Genomic DNA, 21,949 nt, shown 5'->3' with positions numbered 1-21,949 from the left:
AAAAAAAAAAAAAAAAAAGAAAAAGATACTTCCCCTCAAAGTTACTGAAACCAAAAGATCCAGAGTATTAAAATGTAAAGCATAAGAAAACCTGTGTCACTTCAGAGTGTCTCAAAATATACTACAGAAGACAGCTGTTGTGCAATTTGATCTCAAGAGCATTTAAAAAACTGGCATAAAATTAAAGTTTTTTTTTCCACTTCGTAATGCAAGTTGATGCCTGTTTACTTTGGAAAGTTATTTATTCAACACCTTTACTTTTCCTCTTCATTCGCAGCTCACTCATGGTACAAACTATAAAAAACTGAAGCCTTGAAGGACTATTTTTCTTCACACACATGCCTGTTAAATATACCTACTATAGAAGTAGGTTTAAAATTTACTGAAATAATCTTTTAAAACAAGATATTAGAGTATCTTAATTTTGTATGTGGTTTTAAATTTGAAAGCAAATTTTTCCTTAATTATTTTAAACCTAGGCAAGTTGTGTATATATACATTATTTAAAACTTATATAGTATTTAAACACTGTGTGTGCACTTACCTATATAAATACACACACTGGGTATACCTTGGAAATATTCAGTTCTAGACATCTGCAATAAAGTAAGTCATGCAAATTTTTTGATTTACCCGTATATATAAAATTATGTTTACACCCATATTGTAGTGTAGGCACGCTAAGTCTAAAAAATGTACATACCTTAATTGAAAAACAGTTTAGTGCTAAAAACTGCTAACAATTATCTGTGTCTTCAGTGAGTAATAATCTTTTTGCTGGTAGGGGGTCTTGCCTTAATGTTAACAGCTGCTGACTGATCAGGCTGGTGGTGGCTGAAGGTTGGGGTAATTGGGGCAATTTCTTAAAATAAGACAGCAATGAAGTTTGCTTTATTGCCTCCTTTCATGAAATATTTCTCTGTAGCATGTGATAACATTTTATACACCATGGAACTTCTTTCAAAACTGCTGTCAATCATCTTAAACTCTGCTACTGCTCTATAAACTAAGTGTATATAACATTGTAAGTCTTTTGTCATTTTGACAGTGTTCTCAGCATGTTCACCAGGAGTAAATTTCACATAAAGAAACTTTATGTGGGCCAGGTGTGGAGGTTCATGCCTGCAATCCCAGCACTTTGGGAGGCTGAGGCAGGTGGATCACCTGAGGTCAGGAGTTTGAGACCAGCCTGGCCAACATGGTGAAACCCCGTCTCCACTAAAAACACAAAAATTAGCTGGGCATGGTGGTGCAGGCCTGTAATCCCAGCTACCTGGAAAACTGAGGCAGGAGAATCGCTTGAACCTGGGAGGCAGAGGTTGCAGCAAGCCGAGATTGTGCCACTGCACTCTAGCCTGGGTGACAGAGTGAGACCCCGTCTCAAAAACAATAACAACAACAAAAAATTTTATTTGTTCATCCTTAAGAAGTAATTCCTTATCCATTCAGGTTTCATAATGAGACTGCAGCAATTCAGTCACATCTTCAGGTTCTACTTCTAATTCTAGTTCTCTTGCTATTTTTACCGCATCTGCAGTTACCTCCCCTACTGAAGTCTTGAGCCTCTTAAAGTTGTCCATTGGGATCACCTTCTTTCAAACTCTTGTCAATGTTGATATTTTGACTTCCTTTCATTCACCATGAATGTTCTTAATGGCATCAAGAATGGTGAATCCTGGCCGGGTAGCTCACAGCTGTAATCCCAGCACATTGTGAGGCTGAGGCTGGTGGATCACCTGAGGTCAGGAGTTTGAGACCAGCCTGACCAACATGGTGAAACCCCATCTCTACTAAAAATACAAAACTAGCCATGTGTGCCATGCCTTTAATCCCAGCTACTTGGGAGGCTGAGGCAGGAGAATTGCTTTAATCCAGGAGGAGGAGATTGCAGTGAGCCGAGACTGCACCATTGCACTCTAGCCTGGGCAACAAGAACGAAACTCTATCTCAAAGAAAAAAAAAAAAAGATTATCTTGACCATGTGGCAAATAAAAGAGAGAAGAGTTGATTCCTGTTATCTGACAACTTTTATAGAGGAAAACTATTTCTACTACTCCCTTGAAATAAGCATTTGAAAGTATAAAGTTGTATACTTTTTTCATTTTTGCAAACTGAGTAATAAAAAAATGGTAAAATGGTTGTAATTCAGCTCTTGTGGCTCTTCCTCCTCTGCCCTTAGATGATGAGGTTTCCCAGGCTTCATCCTCACTTTTCTGCTATCACTGGGATGGGTTAATTGACTTCTAGTTGTTCATGACCAAATTTGTGCCTTTTGTCCAGATTTTTCCCCTGACCTCATATCTAACCACCTGCAAGAGGTCAGTCACCGTTTAAGCCAGGTCCTGGTCCAGTATGCGGCTTCAGCCAGTGACTAGCCGGCAGAAGGTTTGACTGCCTGGACACAGAATTGCCTCAGTCCTTCTTTTTATATCCCTGTCTCAGCTTTGGCGCCACTGCTCACCTGATTCATATAAGATGGAACCTGAGTGTCATCCTCTCAACTCTTCTCTCACCTTCATCCCCCCATCAGTTTCCATTATCTTTGGACCTGTGTCTCACATTTCCTTCCTCCTAGTGCTAGGTATGGAGATACCTGGCACTTCGGTCCCAGCTCAAATTCTCTCCTTCTGTTTGAACTATTTCAGCCGCCTCATCTCTGGTCTCATGTCTCTGGTCTAGCTGTCATCAGATCCACCGTCTGCGTAGCTGCCACAGAGATCCATCTGAAATACTCCTAGGCGCAGCATGTCTATGATCTCGCCTTTACCCCTCTCTCTTCTGCTTTAGCTTATAGCTCCTTTTTGGCGCACCTTCTATTCTAGCAATACTAAGTTGCTTGTAGTTCCTTTCTCTTTCCTCCTATCAGGCTTATGGCCATGCTGTTTGTGCTTAGTGGAATGTTCCTCCTTCACTCCAACTCACTCTCTGAGTCCACTCAGGTGTGGTTTTCTCCAGCAGTATCTTCAGTTTCAACCTTTCTTGCCTCTAAGCAAATGAGGTGTTGGTCCTCTGTGCTTCTATAGTATCCGGTACACACCAACATTATTCCACTGATTATAGTACAGTAGTATTTCTTCATTTGTAGGAAAATTTTGACTCAACAGTACTATGTTTAAATTATTTTAAATATTAAAATATTAAAACATGCTGGTGCTAAGCAGGGCAGGGAAACTGAAGAGAACGTAACATAACATATAGACATTTCCCTCTTACCTCAAGATAAGGGCAAGTATGAAAAGCTAATGTAAAGAGGAAAACCCACACACATGGAAAAATTTTAAACAAGGATGCCCAGCCCCAGGGCCAGGATCAGGGAGAGGCAAGCAAGGCACCTAGGACAAAACCTGCAGGAAGGTTCTCTCCTATGTGTGTTCTTAAATTTTGAGGCACCTCACTTTCCACACCTACTCCTGACCCTGCTTTTAAAAATGAGAATAGAAATACATACCAGACACGTTTATTTCAGACTTGTGCTTGAGCAACATAATTATGTGGGAATACAATCACTTGGGCAGTTATAAATGGGTTGGAGGGGAGAAGAACAAAAGAAGAAATTTTCATGGCAGGATGTGGGGTTGGGACGCGTGTGGACTCACCTCTGGCATGGAGCTAACTTCATGCACCTGGCCAATGAGCTTACAGTAGGACTGAAAAAGCAGCAGCAGCTGGAAGTGCAACTTATATAACCTCTGACACAGCTCCAATTGCTAGAGAGAAATTGCATGGGAAGAAACAGTTATTAAGGATCATTCATATGTAACTAGTGAAATCTCAATGGAGACAAACTTTTTTTTTTTTTAAGAAAACATAACCAGCTGTTATTTCAAATAAAACAGAAAAAAATACAGTCATTAAATATCAGTAAAAAATCCACAGTATAATTTTGATTTTAGTCTGTGTAATGGATCACTAATTAGAGAGTAACACCTATAAAGGGACGGCATGAACAGCCAAATTTCTATTAAATTTACCAATTAAACACCTACCAATTATAGCTGAGTGGTTGTGTTCACTTTTATAAGCTATAAATGATTATTTTTTAAATTCTCCTTTTATTTAGAGTATATTTGAAAGGCAGAATATCAAGCAGTTCTAGGTGTTGAACTTATAAATTCTGTAGACGCCTGGGCCTGGAGTCTGCAGTCACATGGCCTCCAGAGTCCTGTGTCAGGCTTACTGATGATGCGTCTACTCTGTGCTCAATAAGTACTTGTTGAATTAAAGAAAGATAAAAAGGGACCAAAAGTGCTTAGAAAAAAGGAGACATTATGAACACATTCAAGAATTTCTGTGGAAAGGACATCAAAAAGTAATCATATAAAATGGCCCTTGAGCCACACAGATACCTTTGGAATTTAAAATGTTTCAGGCGTACATTTGAACCTCTGTGCCCTGTAATGTGTTCATTATACTGCTTATATATACTATGAGGGAAAAATAACTCCAGTGCCAGTGATCAGACTAGTTTTTGAGCTGTACCCTCGAAACTTTGCCTATTTTATTCCAAGAATGAGTTTGCTCCCAGGTAGTGGATGGGATTCTGTGAAAGGAAAAGGAGCAGCCTTCACTCAGTAGAATTTCATGGCCAGTAGTCACCAGTGAAATTGAGTTAAATATGTGGTTTAAACTAAATGCTTCCCTGTTCAGTTTTCCAATGGGGCAGGATAAAGAGGGCCTTTCTTTTACCAAGGACTACAAAGAATGCAGCTCAGAATTGAGAGCTTCTGAGGTGACTTAAACCTGTTCTCCCAAGTCAATTTAAGGAGAGAAAACACAGGAATTTAGGTTTTAGGAAGAATATTCTATTGATATTATTAACAGACTTTTGATCCTAAAGTTACTAAAATTTATGCTAAGACTATGCTAAATGGTTTCCTTTCTCTTCTCAGCCCTTCCTTGCTCTTTAGGGGAAAACCAATTCTGCCTAAATTTATTTGATCTCTCAACACAGTAACCAGCCTAAGATTAAAGAATCAGCTACACTGACTAATTAATCAAACCGGATGTTTGGTTGTTTTAGTAAAACATTGTATTTTATGGTCCTTAAACTTTAAAAATCTGGTATGAAAGATAACTGCTAGAGATTTGCAAATAAATAAAAAAGTATTGCTTAAAAACAACATTACCTTCACAATTCAGGGTGAAACCTGGCTATGAAAACCCTGACCTTTCTAAGTGCCAAATCATGATAGTTGTTACACAAAATATTTAGCTGATAGCATGTGATTTCATAGCAATGTAAGTTTCTACTTTGGGGCAAAAGCAGCCCAGAACACTACTAATAAACTGCCATGTCTTAATCTACCAAATAAAATAAATTAAAATGAGAAAGGGAAAACATGCTAAGAGATATAACAGTAATGGTAAAAAATGAGGTTTGTTATGGGTCCATGCCTAAATGGACAAAGAGTATGAAAGAAAGTTAACTTACTGCAAGAGATTCCATTTGCTACACAGCAAGCATGGCACAGGAAACAAAGGAAAGGAAAGAAAGTACAGGGTCAGTGTCTGCATGCGACAGAAAGCACGGCCCTTTTCCAAGAGCAGAGCCGTCAGCAGTATTAGCAATGCTCACCCAAACTTGATAAATGCTTGCAAATGTTGTACCCACTCAACATGCATAGCATTCCAGTTAAAAACAAGTTCTAATAGGGAACATATCATTGAAAAAACATAACGTTTACGTTTTTAGGTTCTCTGATTAGTCAGTTTAGATTTTGTCAGTCAGTTTTAGAGACCAAAAGTCCAAACTTTTATTGCTTGAAGATTTTAGTGTATAAATGTGCATAATATGTGAACACAGTAAAACTGAGAGCCAGCTTAGTCTTTTGAAGAATTATAGCCCCAAACAAATTATACTATTGCTTTATATTAATTAAGGCAGAGTCTTTAATATGTTCAGTTTCAGACCTACTAAACTATGACCCTCCAATTAACATTGAACATAATGAACAATCTACATGGTATTTTCCTTAGTTGGATTCTCTTGCACATTGAGAATATTTTATAGAAAAATTATAGGACTGCTATACTTTTTAATTTCAAAGGACTAAACGTTGTATATCTCAAACAAGTGTGAGATGAGGTAATTTTCTTGCATTTTACTTTTTATAATATTTTTTTCTCCGATAGACAATTTCTAAAAGTAATCTACAACTAATGGTTAGTCTAAAATAATGTAAATTTGCAACTAGGCCATGTTCAATAGCAGCTACCATTTTTTGATGTCACCATATCATGGAATTGGTTTATAGAAAGTTTGGGTATGTGGAAAGAGATAAGCAAAACTTGACAGAATGTACTTTTTTAAGGAATCAAACTGACCATTCCTAATTATGCATCAACATATCTAGTTCAGAATTTTCAAAATACTTAAGGACCTAATAGTTTCTAATCCAATAACACCCCCTTATTTTAAAGCTCTTTCAAACAATCTTTGGGTTATCACTTAAATGTATGGTACTTGAAAATAAGCTACAGTGCATAAGAACAAATGAAACCATCAACTTATTATTCATTAGCATCTACAAATATAATTAAAGGACTGCCACCACCACCAAGCCCTACCCTATCCTTCAAGGGTCTATTCTTCCCCTACTTATCATGTGGGGTTGGCACATTAATTACTAAGTAGTTTTTTGGACCCTGGCCATATATTTCTTTCAAAGTTTGGAAGATAAGAACCTTTCAAGCCTGTGATGTGGAGACTACAGAGCTTCAGGTATTTACTATTCTCAAGAAAACTTTATGTCTAGAGGTTTCTAAAACCAAACTTTCTGTTCTGAAATACAGTGTCATATAAGGTAGTCACACAGGGCCAGTCTTAAGTCTATATAGATGGAGAATTTCCAGTGCAAAGACTTTTGGGGCAATAACAAATATGATTGAAACGTTTAGTATGCAGTTTGGGAAGTAAACATTTGCTACTATGGGATTTACCTGTCAGAAGTGTGGAATGAAGCAAGTGCTGAGAATAAATTACATGGTCTTGTGTGAAGAAAACGGCTTTTTATTGTTTTCCGAAACAAGGTTATATCCAAGGAGATCATCAAATCAGTTTAAGTAAACTCTTTTCTGTTCAATAAAGGCAGAGGAAACTTTTCGACTCCAGCTTGGTGCTAAGGAATTTCGTTGTCCATGAATTCCTCCCACTCAGCTCTCAGGGCACAAAACTGTTTTTCTTGGGAGATGGCCAACTGTGATGAATACCAGTTCTCAGGATTCTTCCTAAACTTTCCTTTTTAGGTAGACTAGTTCAGGCTTCTTTGATATTTATTATCTCAGAATCTTTTCATAGGCCACAGGCTTGGACCTAGTTTTCATTTAGGGTTCCAAAAAGATAGTGAAAAATGCCTTTCTATGGGGCCATTTTATGGAAAATATTACAATTCCCCTTGTCCCACCCTCCCATGCTCATGTTTTTCTGTATCCACGATCTAAAAATAATCCCTTGAGAAGTCCTAATAAACTTATCTGTATTTTGGTGACTTTAGGTTCTTTTGAACATGTTGTGGGAATGTCCCTGTTTTATTTAGTCACAGGATTTTCTTCAAGCCCCCTTCCTGCTCTCCTGATTTGGCTTGATTTACACAATTGGATTTAGAGGTCTGTTTTCTCAGAATGAGGAAAAAAAACATCCAGAAGCCAAGATATTAAGAACTTATCATAAACAACTGAGGAATGCGTAGCTCTTAAAGGCCCAGAATAATGGAACTCCTGCTCATTGGCAGTAGCATAGCCATATCTGGGTTCTGTCTTCTGTTCTCAGGTGGATTCTGTGCTTATGACATAACCGGTCACTAAAAATCTAAGAAATTTTTGATATGATAAAAGATGAACTAGGTTGAGGCGGGCAGATCACCTGAGGTCGGGAGTTCAAGACCAGCCTGACCAACATGGAGACACCCCCTCTCTAAAAAAAAAAAAAAAAGAGATGAACCACAGTATACTATAGTGGCTATTATTTTCGTCACATTTAATCTCTGAAAGTCCTGGGTTTAAATTAATGAGATAATATTTAAATAACCTAGCCTAATGATGAAATCTCCTAAACAGGTAGGAATAATATGTACTCACTTGTTGCTAATGATGCTTGGCACATTGATGGCTATTGCATTATCTTTGTTAAGTAGTTTTTTGGACCTTGGTCATAAATATCTCTCAAAGCTTTGATTTGAAAGATAAATATACCTATGATACAGATTATACATCCTGAGGTTTACTTTTTTCAAGAAATCTGTAAGCTGTCTTCAGCAGACATTTCTTTAGTCAACATGAGAAAGAACATGGCTTACAGAAGAAAGACTGACTCTATCTGAAGGATGATGTTTAATAGATTATAACTTAACTGGAGAAAAGTCTTGTCTTGTTCAACATTTAACTTGTTCAATTTGTATAAGAACAGAGGTTGAAGGCTTCCCATTCACAGATTATGTAGATAGAAAATACATAACTAAGAAAGTTAGTGTCCAGAAAGACCCTAACAGTTAGAATGATGATTTGAATATAATAAGATGAAATATAGGAAGGCCAAATGTAAATTATTGTCCTTGAGTTCAAAGAGTCAAATGTTTAAGTAGTGCTCAGAACTATCTGTTGAATTATGAAAGCATTAACTAAAATCAACGCTACATGATGTGGAAACATTTCCAGTTTTTCTGGGGCCACCTCTGCAGAACTGGGATGATGGACTGTGTTAAGTACCTATAGGTAGACTAAAGCCACTGCCTGCAGAACCCAGAGCTGAGAGGTCTACAGACCTTGCTCCCTGACCTGCATTTATGTTCATTTAAACCATCAACTAGTAGCCACTCCAGAATGAATTCCACAAGAGATGGAGAGGTCAATGGAAACCAAAATCCAAATAATAAATAAATCCAAAATCAGTTGGAAATACTAATTTTAAGCCATGAAGAGATTGATTTCTCCTTTTGATATGTGCAGGCTGAGAAAATACTACTAAAGCAGTGTCCGCAAATGAGGAGAAGCGATCTCGTGACACAAGCAAATCACATGCTTTGTTTTTGTCCTATTTTTTTTTTTTCTTTTTTTTGAGATGGAGTCTTGCTCTGTAGGCTAGGCTAGAGTATGGTGGTACGATCTCAGCTCACTGCAACCCCTGCCTCCCAGGTCCTGGTTCAAGTAATTCTCCTGCTTCAGCCTCCCAAGTAGCTAGGATTACAGGCAAGCGCTACCATGCCANTTAGTAGAGACAGGGTTTCACCACGTTGGCCAGGCTGGTCTTGAACTCTTGACTTATGATCTGCCCACCTTGGCATCCCAAAGTGCTAGCATTACAGGTGTGACCCACTGTGTCCAGCCTTATGTCCTATTTAGTGTATGCTGCACCTTATTCTAGGAGAATTGGTATTATTATCACCAAGAAGCCCAAATCACTTACCAATAATGGCTGTCTTTAAAAAAGAGCCTTCCCCAAAATATACTTCCCAAATATTGGAAATAATTTTCTTAGAAACATGGTTTATTTTGTTGTTTTGAACCTGTGCTGAGAATATTCTTCCAACGTATCCCACAGTAAGTTCAGCATACAGGTGCCTGCATATTATATGCAGAGATGCTTATTGCATATGCAAAGAATAATACTCTTTCTTGTTTTCTTTTTGGAAACTCAAGCCCTTTCTATCTAGCTTTATTCTTCATTTTGGGGACTTAGGTACAGAGAAATGTTTTTCTGTTATAAGAAAAACAACAGGCCAAGCATCATGATGACTGGCACCTGGTTCTTGTCTTCAGCGTTAGGAACTCACTGGGCAGCAGGGATGGTGGAGAGTCCATATGGGATAGTCTATATTTAGTGCTAGCTCATTGTTGCCAGGGAGGAAGGCAGGCCCAGTGTTGCTAGATCTTATTTAGAGGCACCAGGAATTCTGTTTTGAGTGTGTATGTGTCAAAGTTTTTTTTTTTTTTTGAGATGGAGTCTTGCTCTGTCGCCCAGGTTGGAGTGCGGTGGCACAATGTTGGCTCACTGCAACCCCCAACTCCCAGGTTAAGTGATTCTCCTGCCTCAGCCTTTTGAGTAGCTGGGATTACAGATGCCCGCCACGTTTTTGTGTTTTTAGTAGAGATGATAGTTCACCATGTTGGCCAGGCTGGTCTTGAACTCATGATCCACCTGCCTCGGCCTCCCAAAGTGCTGGGATTACAGGTGTGAGCCACCATGCCCGGCTGTATGTGTGAAAGTTTTTAATTTTTAAATGCAGGTCAATTAACATTGTGCAAGCTTAACACAACAGGTATGTGACTTGGTTATAGTTCACAAGCCACCAGTGCATAAACTTTCTTCATTATTTTTATGTCTGCAACTTTATGTTGAGAATAGAAGAAAAATTGGAAAAATAAATATTCAGCACCCAGCAAAGAACTATATTGTCTTCCACAAACAATTCTACAGCAATCCTCACTTAAATCACCTGTTAAGAATGACTAGAAATTTTCTACTGGCAAAGACCGGACCAGACTGGGGAGGGCTTGGAGGTTGAGAAGCTTTCATATGCCTGTCTGTACACTGTCATCATCTCTGACAGACTGATATCTTTATTCAAGAATTTACTTTGCTAGGTTTAGTCAAGTAAGCACTAATCCTTTCATGAAGTACACACTTCTGTGAAATAGAACAGATATGAGTAATACTTACTGGTATATTCATTTTGCTATTTATATCCAGACATAGATTCTGCAAGTTATAAGTTCACTTATTCCCATTCTACCTGTCCTCAGGCAAGGGTGTGCACATAATGATTGGCAACATCAAATCATTCCAGAAGACAGAGAACCTGATTACAGATGAGTGTTGGAGAGAATCACTTGGAGCTAAGCTAAGCAGTGATCTGAGGCCAGACATTTGTTGGGTTTTATTTTGGGGTAAAGGCCAAATGGTAGCTCTAATCAGCAAAATTGTATCTCCACATCTCTAGATATAAGATCTTGATATTTAAGTGGAATGGCACCATGATTTCTCCTCAAGGCCCACCTTTTGTGTGAAAGGACTTCTTTCCCTCAGTTTGCTCTCACTGCCCATTTCCGGCCTCGTTGAGTGTTACCTGTGATGGGGGCCGAGGCTGCCTGATTTGTGTACTGCACACCATGCCTCAAGGCGGGTGGACTTAGAAAGTGTGAGGTTTGAGCTGCACACCCAGTGGCCAGACTACTTCCAGAATCTACTAACCAGTTAAAACAGAGACTGTAACCATGTATCCAGATGACTTAAATATCCCTGCCTTGCCTGACTTACTAGGACTGCCAACCTCTTTTGTTAAGTGGCATATAATTTGCCTTCACACAGACTCCAGAATTGTTACACATGTAGGACTGGCAGCATCTTCCTCAGGACATCTGGTCATTGCCTGAGTTCTCTGGTCATCAGTGTGTCCATGACCATTTGGAAATATTCTGAAACACTGAGCTAACACTGACAATGGGGCCAAAGCTTGGTTGGTTTTTGCAAAAACGTTGGAAACACCAGACTCAGAATTTGCCCTTCCATCATTCCTTTCCTAATCAATCTGACTCTCATCCCTCTTGGGTGTTTTATGCATCCTCCCTCCTTATTCATGCAGATTCCTAAAGCTATATTAGACATGCTGGAAATTACTCTCGAGCATTTTCCCATGTGTATGTTTTGCCTCCAAAATTAAGCTAGAGAGTATGGACAAATGGAAAGAATATGGCCTTTAGACTTTGCCTCTCAGCTTCAGGTTTCTTAGCTGCAAAATGGAAAAACCCTTATTTCAAAAAATTGTGGTAAAGGATCAAATGAGATTACATGTATACAGTACTTGAAAACATTACTTTCTTCTTTCTAATTTTGTACTCTCAAAACCTTTATAGTAATGCTACCAGGGTTGTCACATATAAACAAATGAATAAATAAACTATATTTTTTGAGTTCTTGGGTTTAGTAAAAACACATATAGAGATGGAGAGGAATAAGTACTACAAAATAGAAGCAAAGAAAGAGGTGCGTGAAGAGGAAATGAGTGAAAGCAATAAGCAAAAAATAAGAGAAATACTTGTTTGAGGAAGATAAAGAACCAGGAGAAGAAGAGGGAGCAACTAAAACCAAGTAAAACAACTTAATAGAAATAAATCACAAGCACAACAGAAACGCATATTTTAAAGTTGGAATGTTTGGGAAATAGGATAAGTTAACTTGAATGTCTGGTTATCCTTCGGGTTAACCAGGAAGCTATAAACAAACAAATAAATAATAGATTTGGTTTCAACCCTTGTTCTTAAAAATCTGCAATGTATTAATGCACTTTCCTGTCTCAGGCTCTGTTATAGAGCATATAAAAGAATTTGGTGATTGAAGGCAAGTTTTCAGATAACAAGTTGTTTTTTACATACTATTATACAAACTATATACCATGAACTTGATTAGGTTTGTGCTCATTGTAAATCCTAACCTGGTAACTGTTCTCTGGACTGAATTTATTTTAACAGCAGAGTTTAGCAAGGGAGGGCTGGGCTGGAATGACAGCCATGAGTGCTACTGGGTGTCCATAAAATCTGAAACCTAGGTAATATTTTATCTTTTAAAAATGTATCACTTCTGGGATATGCTAATGGGACAGGTTATTCAGTGAAAATCTAAGTCACAAATCATCAGAGACAGCACAGCACAGATGCATGTATAGGGATTGAAGAAAATGCTAGAATTTATTGTGATTTTTGAACTGCATATTCAACTCTGCTTTGCTTATGAGATATATTATATAAGTCATTAAACACTTAGTTTAAAAATGTAAGCAAACTAGTTATTATTTGCCTATGTTGACAGACTTTGTGTCCAGGCTACATCTCTGCCTGTCACTTCTCAGCCTTGGATAAGTCAAACTGTGGTGTCTTCAGCTATAGAATGGGCAAATGCAACTGCCCTGCTTCCCTCTAGAGAGATCAAATGACTAAGGAGTGTGAAAGTGCTCTGTAAACCATAAAGTGAGATATAAACGTGTGTCTTCAAGAGGGGCAGCAATGTGGAAATGCAACCTCTACTTCAATGCCCTCTTTAGATATTTCTCAGCTTTATAGTTTGCTTTTTCAATCCTGGTCTCTTCATTAAAACTTATCAAGGAGTTCACCAACTGACTCAATCAATGCTGGATAGTGTTACTCTCAGAACTGCAAACTTGCTCAATAACAAATACCAAATTGAAGTGGAACCACTGGTGTTTGGTTGAAAATTTTTACTCGAAACCTCTGACCAGAAACCAGACCTTACTGGATTCTTTTTATGTAAGTAAAGTACTGTTTCTAACACAGGAAGATGTTTTCAGATCCTCCCGATGGTGTGCCATGTAAAACGCTTTTCCAGTAGTAATGACATACTTCCAAGGTAACACTGTCTTTCCCTTGATGGGGCAGCAGCCTCCTAAGTTCCCTTAATGACTCTTGCCACTTTGAGCTGTTTTCAAGGTAGACGGAGTGGGAGAGCCTTTATCTAATCATCCCTGCTGTTAACCCTTTTCAGTTGCTAATTATTGAGGTTAAATACCCAAGTCCTACATGGGCTGGCTTCTGCCAACTTGTCTAGACTCTTCTCAACCTTTCCTCCACGGGGCTTTCGGTGCTGTCAGCCACATGGGCTCTCCTTGGTTCTTGGAAAGGCCTGCTACCCCTGCCTTGGGGCCTTTATGCAGACTACAGGCCCGCTCCTCTCCATCTCATATTTTAGATATCTGCCAAGATGCTACTTCCATGGAGACTCCTTCCCAGAACTGTCCTCCCCATTGGATCCAGTGGCCTTGCTCTGTGATCTCTCAGCTTCCTGTTCTCTCCTGTTCTTAATGGTCCTTATTGCAGTTAATGGCTGTATGACTGTTTCATTAATGTTTGTCTCACTGATAAGATCAGAAGCTCCACAAGGGAAAGGCCATGTCTGTTGCTCATGATTGTGTCCTCCATGGGGCCCTACAGGAGGCACTCAATACCTAGCTGCATAATGAATGATTTTCATCCATTCCTACTCTGTCCTTTAATTTACTTTAAGGTGCGGCACACTGGTCTGAGGCGTGTAGCAATCCCAAATGAGAAAATCTGTTTTAGAGTGACTGCTGAAGGGTTGGGAGAAACTTGCTTCATTGAAGAAACTAAGTGACTCAGTGAAGAATTAATGAAATTTGGCTTTATATTCTGAATTAAGAATAAATTTATTAGGCAATTGTTAGTATAGTTAGACAGTGTCCAGCAAAAAAAGGTTATTTTTATACCTCTATGTTTCCAAAACGAAGAAACCACCCCCCTCACAAATCCCATCAACACACAGTCATGCTTGAATGTCATTGTCTTACTCTCTTGGTTTCATGTAAATGTATGGGGTGACTCATTCTGCCTCTTCTTTTCTCAAGTTGCAGGCTTCTTGGGTAGACCAAAACTAACATTACACTGTTAGAGCACAGAAGAGACCCATTCTAACAGGCTTTTATTACCTTTTCTTCGGAGTCTCCTGGTTGACAGGTAATTACTCCATCTCTTGATCCTCCCGCAAATGTTGCCTTACAATTTGCAAGCCACTGTTGTCAGCAAGAGAGGGAGAGACATAGGTGAATTCAGCAATGTTCTGAGAACATTTTTGGTTATCAATTCTGTTAGAAAAAATTCATTAAGGTTCTAATGAGAGTAAAATGAAATTCTGCTGTAATGACTTTTTGAAAAGGGTCGTATTTGGGGGTTAAAGATGAACTGCTGGAAATTAAAAGTATCTGCTTATATGGGTTCAGTGATGGTCTTCTAAAAATATAATTTCGACATTATACTATGTTGCCCTAGGGAATGGTTTCACCACACTGTTCTTAATTTATGTATAAATGAATACATACAGCTAGAAATCTTCCATATGATTAAGGTTAGACGATAGGACCAACACTTTCTCACAGGCTGGGTGATTCTGGTCAACATGACTTGACTTGGACACACTTACTTCTGTTATGCTGCTGTGGCTGTATCTGCTATGGGGCAGATCTCCTTCCGTATTAGATCTCCTTCAATATAAGAAAGGCTATTATGGGAACAGCTCAGCTACTGAGAGATCTTGCCAGTCTCAAACATCTGGGATAGTAACTAACACAGGTGTGGAAGGGAACCTTTGAGCAGAAAACAATGAGCATTGAAGAACCCACATTCACACTTGACATTAAAAGCTAGATTAGTTCGCCCACCAAAATGAAAAGATTACTTTTACTGGCTGATGACTGAGAAACTGAAAACAGTGACAGGTAAAAGGCCACAGAAACAGAAGACAAAGAGAATTGTTATGGTGGAAAGTTAGAACTCTTGCTCTTGGGCAGGTCAAGATAACATCAGTAACAGCAATAGCAATAAACCCCAAATTGGTAACTTTACAATGAACATCTTCTATCTATGTGGCATTGTGCTGGTCAGTTTATAGATATTATTTCTGTTTTCAAGGCAATATCATGTTGTAGTTAAGGGCATGGGCCTTTGAATCTCACAGCTCTGGGTTTCAATCCCCCTCTTCCAGTTCCTAGCTAGTGAATGAAGGTAATAATAGCAACTCTTGGGGTAGTTGTGAGCATTAAATAATATAATTTAGAAGATTTAACTCTTAGCAGGTTGTTGGACATATAAAAAGGACTCGGAAGTGATATCTGCCATGACTATTATAATTGTTATATCTTGATAACAATCCTACAAATCAGCTATTATTACCAAGGAGTTACAGATGATGCATCTGAGATAAGAGATGGCAAATCACTTACCCAAAGTCCCTAACTCTTAAATAACTAAGGAGTGGTTTAAACTACAGTCAATCTGACTTCAAAACCCATGCTTTTTCTATAGTGTCTGGTATGCTATAGGAAGTGCTCAATGTACACTACATGCAATTTTTCCTATTATTGAACCACTGAGTTCTCTGGGCCTTCAACTGTGGATCTGTCAGAAAACAGGGGGCTTGCATGGATGGTTTTAGATCACTTCTGTCACTAATATTTTACAGTCTAGATCTATTAAGGAAGAAAAAATTAAAAAGCAAAAGCTGAGGTGAAGAGAAGCCCTGGGGACTGGCAGACACAGCCTCCAAGAGTGGCCAAGAGAACAGAGTGGAGATCCACCACAACTAGTTTTGGATGAGGCTAACGCTGGATGGAAGTAATCACCAATTTCAAATCTCTGAGGAAAGTCAGAACACTGGTAAGCAACGTATCAAGCAGATACCTATTTTTTTTCCAATTTCTTGGTAGGGCTAAAAGTGAATGCTGAAAATTTCTCTTTTGGAGATACCATTTTTAAATATAATTAATATCGTATATAGTTCTGCCACCATTAAATTGGAATTGTAATTCTTAGCAAGGGAAAAGGTGATGTCTGTCTTCTCCCTAAAGAGGCTATCTTAGAGTTAATCACAACACCTCCCAAGAACTCAGAGCGGTTGGGTTCATTGAATTTTAACTGACTGCACATGCATAGAAACACAAAAGCTTACTGAGAGTGTGGCCTCTTTTCTGTTGTTGTAGGTATCCAAATATTCTTGCAGTTCTAATACACTGAACTTGAGCTTGTCCAGAAGTCCACATGAAAGGAGCTAAAGACAGGAAAATAATTGGTATTAAAACAACAAGGGAGATAGCAACACAAAGGCATGGCTACACAGAAAAAAGTATATTTGGAAGTAAAGTTAAAGGAGTACCGTGTCATCCATTTTAACAAGCTGTGAAATTTGGAATTTTGCTCAACTATCAGCTACAATTGCAATGGAATCCTAGCTTGATAATGCAAGCCTCCTATGAACATATCCATTCTTTCCCATATTAGTATAGGCAGTTAAGACATACAGTACCAAGTATTCCACAGAAGCCCACATTAAGATATGGTTTCCATTTATACATGACTTCTACTGTTATCACCCAATAATACTCCAAGCAGTGTGAAGACAAACCTCCAAAAAGACTTTCAAACTGATTTTGTACTTAATCTATACCTTAAGTCATTTAAGACAGAATGATTTTTCATATTGTATTTTTTGCTACAAGACAGCCACCAGTCAGTCAGGTAGGACCGACTCTTCAGAGACTTTTAAAATCAAAGCACATCCACACTGGTTCTGAACCTCAGTAGTTAACTGAGCATGTGGTGATTCTGTCATATGACGAGCAATAGAAAGAAAGGTATCACACAACTCTCACTCTCCAGGAGCTCGTCAGTCCCTAGGAGTTACATGCATAAAGCCACGATTTGCCATCAGCCAGAGACTGTTTCGATTATTCTTTAAGCTCATCTTTTGCAGTCTGAGCTGGGTAAATCCAGAGGGCAGTAGCTCTGTTAGAGACTTGGGGGTGGGGAAACTGATGACATGTTGCCTCTGAAGACCCATTTTACTGGGCAACCTGGCATTATGGGCACTGGCTATGTCAGCTCCAGGAGGTTATCTGACCATATATGCCCAGCTATGAAAATCAGAGTCATCAGAGAACAGTGCCACGGATGCAGAGGGAACACAGAAGTGGATTTTTCTCCTAATTCTGTGAAATGGCTCTGCCTTGGCCTGGACTGGCCATGTGCAGTAATTATGCTGTAGACCTGGAGGCCTTTGGGAGTCATATCACAATACAGCGCTGCTCACAACACTGATGGTATCTGTAAAACAAACCACAGTGCAAACCTGCTACCTGAAGTTCTGCACTGCAAGTTGCGCAGGCCCTCTGCTGTCAGAGCAGCGCTGGGATACTCACAGTCTCTGCATCCACAAAAAGTGTAGGGCATTCAGAGCAGGAGGTGAGCATCTGGGAAGAGCTGACAAATTTGGATCCGATTCCCCGGAGGTTATCTCCAAGGTAACTGGCTGCATCACAGGTTAGGAAGCAGAACCTTTTCTGAATATTCTGCAAGGCAAAATAGTGACCATTTGTAAAGGTCAAGTTCAACTTATATGTGATAAAAATATTTTGGGGAGAGGGGCAGCTTCTTTTTTTACATTTCAATTACATTAGCTGATTTTTTTTACTTGACATAAAAATCGTGTATCTTCACTGTCTACAACATGTTCTGAAATATGTGTACACTGTGACATGGCTAAATTGGACTAATTAACATGCATTGCCTCACATATTTTTTTGGTGGTGAAAATACTTAAAATCTACTCTCAGCAATTTTCAAGAATACAGGATTATTAATGGAAAAAAACTCTACTTTTAAATCTTTATAAAAATACGTGAGAATGGGTCCTTAGGGTAATGGGGGAGGGGAGCAGAATGAATGTTTATGTTAAATCAACTAAGTAATGATTCAGTGCGGACGTTTCTTCCTAAAATGCCATTTTCCAGTGCGTGGATGCTTGTGCAGGGTGAGTATCCTTCTCTGAAATGCTTGGGACCAGAAGAGTTTCCAGTTTTAGATTTTTTTTGGATTTGAAATATTTGCAGATACATAATCCCTTGAGTTGCTCCAATGAGCATTTCCTTCGGGTGTCACGTTGGCACTCAAAAAGTTTCAGATTTTAGAACACTTTGGATTTTTGTATTTGGGATGCTAAGCCTGTATAATCTTTTTGATCAACACTGCTTTTCTTTTTGCTTGTGATTAGTGCCAATCAGAGTTTAAGTCTTCCTTGCTTGTTTGTCAGATCGGTGAAAAGAGATTACTTCAATGTGGACAAGATGAAAAAGGTCAAGAGGCGTAACTCTTTTCTGCTTCCCAGGATCAGAGCTCCTTGAGACAGAGCATGAGAATTGTGCATTTGAGCCTCTGAAGAGTAAAGTAGTAAATACAGAATGGGACCTCTCTTCCTCTGAGGGCATGTCTGGTGAGGTGTCTCAACTGAGCCTAATTCTGTCCTAGTGCTTATATATATATCACTCATTAATCCTCATCACCAGATGAACAAGCTGAGGCTAAGAGAGGTTAAATGACTCGCTTAAGGCCATGCAACTAGTAAGTGAATGAGTAAGGATGGGTCTGATTCCAAAGTTCACAATCCTTCCATAATCTAGATTGCTTCTTAAAGCTGATTGCTTCTCCTATACTACCTAAGGAAAAAAAAAATAAGAAGAATATGATTCACTGTGCCTGTGTCAGTGCCAAAATAAGAACACTTTTACCCCCCTGAACTTCTAGCGAACAATGTTTTCTGTTTTTGAGATGGGGTCTTGCTCTGTCACTCAGGCTGGAGTGTAGTGGCACAAACATGACTCACTGTAGTCTAGAACTCATGGGCTCAAGCAATCCGCCCACCTCAGCCTCTCAAGTAGCTGGTACCACAGGTGTGTGCCACCATACCCAGATGATTTTTTAAATGTTTTTTGTAGAGATGGGGCTTGCTCTGTTGCCCAGGCTGGTCTTGAACTCCTGGACTCATGCAATCCTCCAGCCTCAGCCTCTCAAAGTGCTAGGATTACAGGCATGAGCCACCATATCCAGCCTTTGTACAATATCTTTAACAAAAGAACAAACTATGCAACCAAAAAAAAAAAAAAAAAAAGAAAAAGGAATTCCAGTGCTAGGCATTGGCTTTCCCCAGTGATGTTAATACTTTTTGGGTTGTCAAGCGTAATCCATAAAAAATACTACCTGTCCTGTTAAGGGGAAATTAGCAGGTCCCCCAAACAATAGTAGGTTTTTGGTTCTTTATAAGTTATATTAGAAAAATGCCAACCATATTGCATATTATTTATTTTTTATTTAATATATCTGAGAATCTTGGTAGAATGTATAACATACTCATATCTCTCTGGTGTTAAGTTGGTTTTGTGTCAATTAAATAAAAGACCCAAAACTGACCATGTTAGAGCTGAAAGAAACCTGAAATTCCATGTCTGTCATTGCATAGCCAGTTGAGTGGCAGAGCTGGGATTAGGATTCAGGTCCCCAAATAGTGTGCAGTTCTTTCCTTGTTACCTAAGGATAAGGTAAGATCCTGGCTTACTTTTTCTTATACAGAGAAGACTGGATCTATCAGGGAACTTCGGAGCCAATATAAAGTCAGTGACATTTAGGGGATATAAATTCAGTTTTTTCTTCTTCTGAATTCCAACACACATTATGTAAATTGGTGACCTTATGTGACCCATGATGATGATATTCTCATGTAAGAGCAGAAAATACAATGACTGAGACACTTGGAAAAATGTCCATACTGGAAAAACAGAAACCATTTCCTTATTTTTAAAATGAAATTATTTTTGCAATTACCTCTTCCCTACCTCTTCCAAAATCCAACCAAACACAGAAACATTGTATTCATGCTTACAGGGAAATGTTGGAAAACAGTAAACAGACATTGTGAGGAAATGACAAATGATTCATAATAGCCAGAATGCAGGTGTGAGATGTATTGCATTTCCAGCATATTTTATTAATGCCGATTTTGCACTCAGTATTCCTTTCATATAGCATCTGATCAGGGTTGAGAAAGTTCTTAAGGCTAAATGTAATATTAAAAAGCAAAATAGTAGCTACACATTTAAAAAAATTATTTTTGCAGATAAGCTCCATAGGGTGATTGATTTAATACACTGATGAAAAAGAAATTCAAATCCAAATGAGCCCGCCCACGGCCCAGGCCTGGCCCCATCTCCCAGCTCATTTGCATTTTAATTTTTAGTACTTTCTTCTCCCTCCCTCCACAACTGCTCTGCTCTCTGCACAGTGGACGCTATGAAACCTGAACCCACTGCCTTGCTGCTGGGTGGTGAAAGATCCTAGAGAGTTAACTGTTACCACACAACAAACGGCACATCAGCCCCTCTCAGGGGAAGGGGTCATCTTCTGTGAGGACATTGGATGGGATGTCTGAGGCCTTTCACTCCTTAGCCACAGTTTTATCATTTGGGAGTTAGCCTTGTTCCCTCTAGGTCTGTCTCCTGCAATCTGAGTACTCTCTCAGAAGTGGCTAGAGAATCCCCAGGGGAGGTGGCTCTCGGCACACAGGCACGGCTGCAGAACTCTCTGGTGGGCAGTCAGTCACCCCTGGGCTCTCACCAGAGGGTCCAGACTCTGTGGAGGGGGCAGGGCCACAAAGGACATGCCAATGACCATGAGGAAGAGCAGCCAGCCTGTGCTGATGGCCTGCTAGATGCACGGCCTGAGCTGTTTCTCCATGTAAGCTCTCATAAGTAGTCTTTGAAAGATAAAACTCATAGACGTTGTTTTCACTTCCATTGTGCAATGGAGGACAATGAAGCTTGGAGAACTTAAGGACTGTCTGTAGGCCTAGTAGGCTAGTAAGTGGCCAGAACTGGGATTTGGACGTATAGGTAGGTTTAACGTCAAAGGCTAGTCTGACTTCACTGTACTCTTTTCCACATGGAAATCACCATCCCATACAACTCTTTTCCCTTTATGCCTCACCAGCATCTCAACTGGTAGGTTGCCAGGTGCCAGGCAGGTAGAGGGTGGAGACAGGGCCTCCCTTCTGCCTTCCTCATACTACCCACATACCTGGGTACCTGGGAGAGGAAGTCAGGCTGAGTGGTGACTGCAGCTGTGGGCCATGGCTGACCTGTCAGTCTTGGTAATGAACCTGCTGGTCTACTGGCATGAAGTCAGAAGCTGTGTGTTTAAGGTTTCCATGTATTCTTCCTACATCTACTGAGCACCTAGTGTATGTTAGAAACTGTCAGAAATCAAGGTGAGCAAAGCACTGTTTACCTGCCCCCTTCATGGGAGACAGACACCTAAACAAGTAATTATCACACAGAGTGACAAGTGTAATGGATACAAGTACAAAATCCCGAGATGTCAGGGGAAGGGAGTAAGATGTAACAGAAGGCTTTGCTCACTGAAGTGATACCCAATCAGCACTGTGAATGTAACTGAAAGTGCAGGGACAAGGGGAGATGACCATTCCAGGCAGAGGGAAAGTATTGTTCAGGACTATCTAATTAAGCATGAATTGTCCAATAACTCTAATAAAAATGACCATAACAGCCAAACTTAAATATGTATTATTAATCATTCTTTAAAAATAGCTTTTAGA

General features: G+C 39.3%; 1 protein-coding gene across 10 annotated transcripts in view; it reads right to left on the bottom strand.

Annotated features, from left to right (window-relative positions):
- Nucleotides 1–21,949, bottom strand: part of FRY (FRY microtubule binding protein) — a 477,475-nt gene that overhangs the window by 4,170 nt on the left and 451,356 nt on the right. For 8 of the 10 annotated variants that reach the window (XM_017538031.2, XM_037741802.1, XM_017538026.2 and 5 more), the window contains 5 exons: nucleotides 17,709–17,858; nucleotides 16,463–16,561; nucleotides 14,448–14,531; nucleotides 5,432–5,449; nucleotides 3,597–3,707 (listed from right to left, as the gene is read on the bottom strand). In XM_017538031.2, coding sequence (XP_017393520.1) covers nucleotides 3,597–3,707; nucleotides 5,432–5,449; nucleotides 14,448–14,531; nucleotides 16,463–16,561; nucleotides 17,709–17,858 — 462 coding nt within the window. The remainder of the gene's footprint in view (nucleotides 1–3,596; nucleotides 3,708–5,431; nucleotides 5,450–14,447; nucleotides 14,532–16,462; nucleotides 16,562–17,708; nucleotides 17,859–21,949) is intronic. The other 2 variants (XM_017538028.2, XM_017538029.2) reach the window with 1 other exon arrangement.

This window comes from Cebus imitator, unplaced genomic scaffold, assembly GCF_001604975.1.
Source record: "Cebus imitator isolate Cc_AM_T3 unplaced genomic scaffold, Cebus_imitator-1.0 Scaffold108, whole genome shotgun sequence".
NCBI lineage: Eukaryota > Metazoa > Chordata > Mammalia > Primates > Cebidae > Cebus > Cebus imitator.
This window is presented reverse-complemented; position numbering and strand designations above follow the sequence as displayed.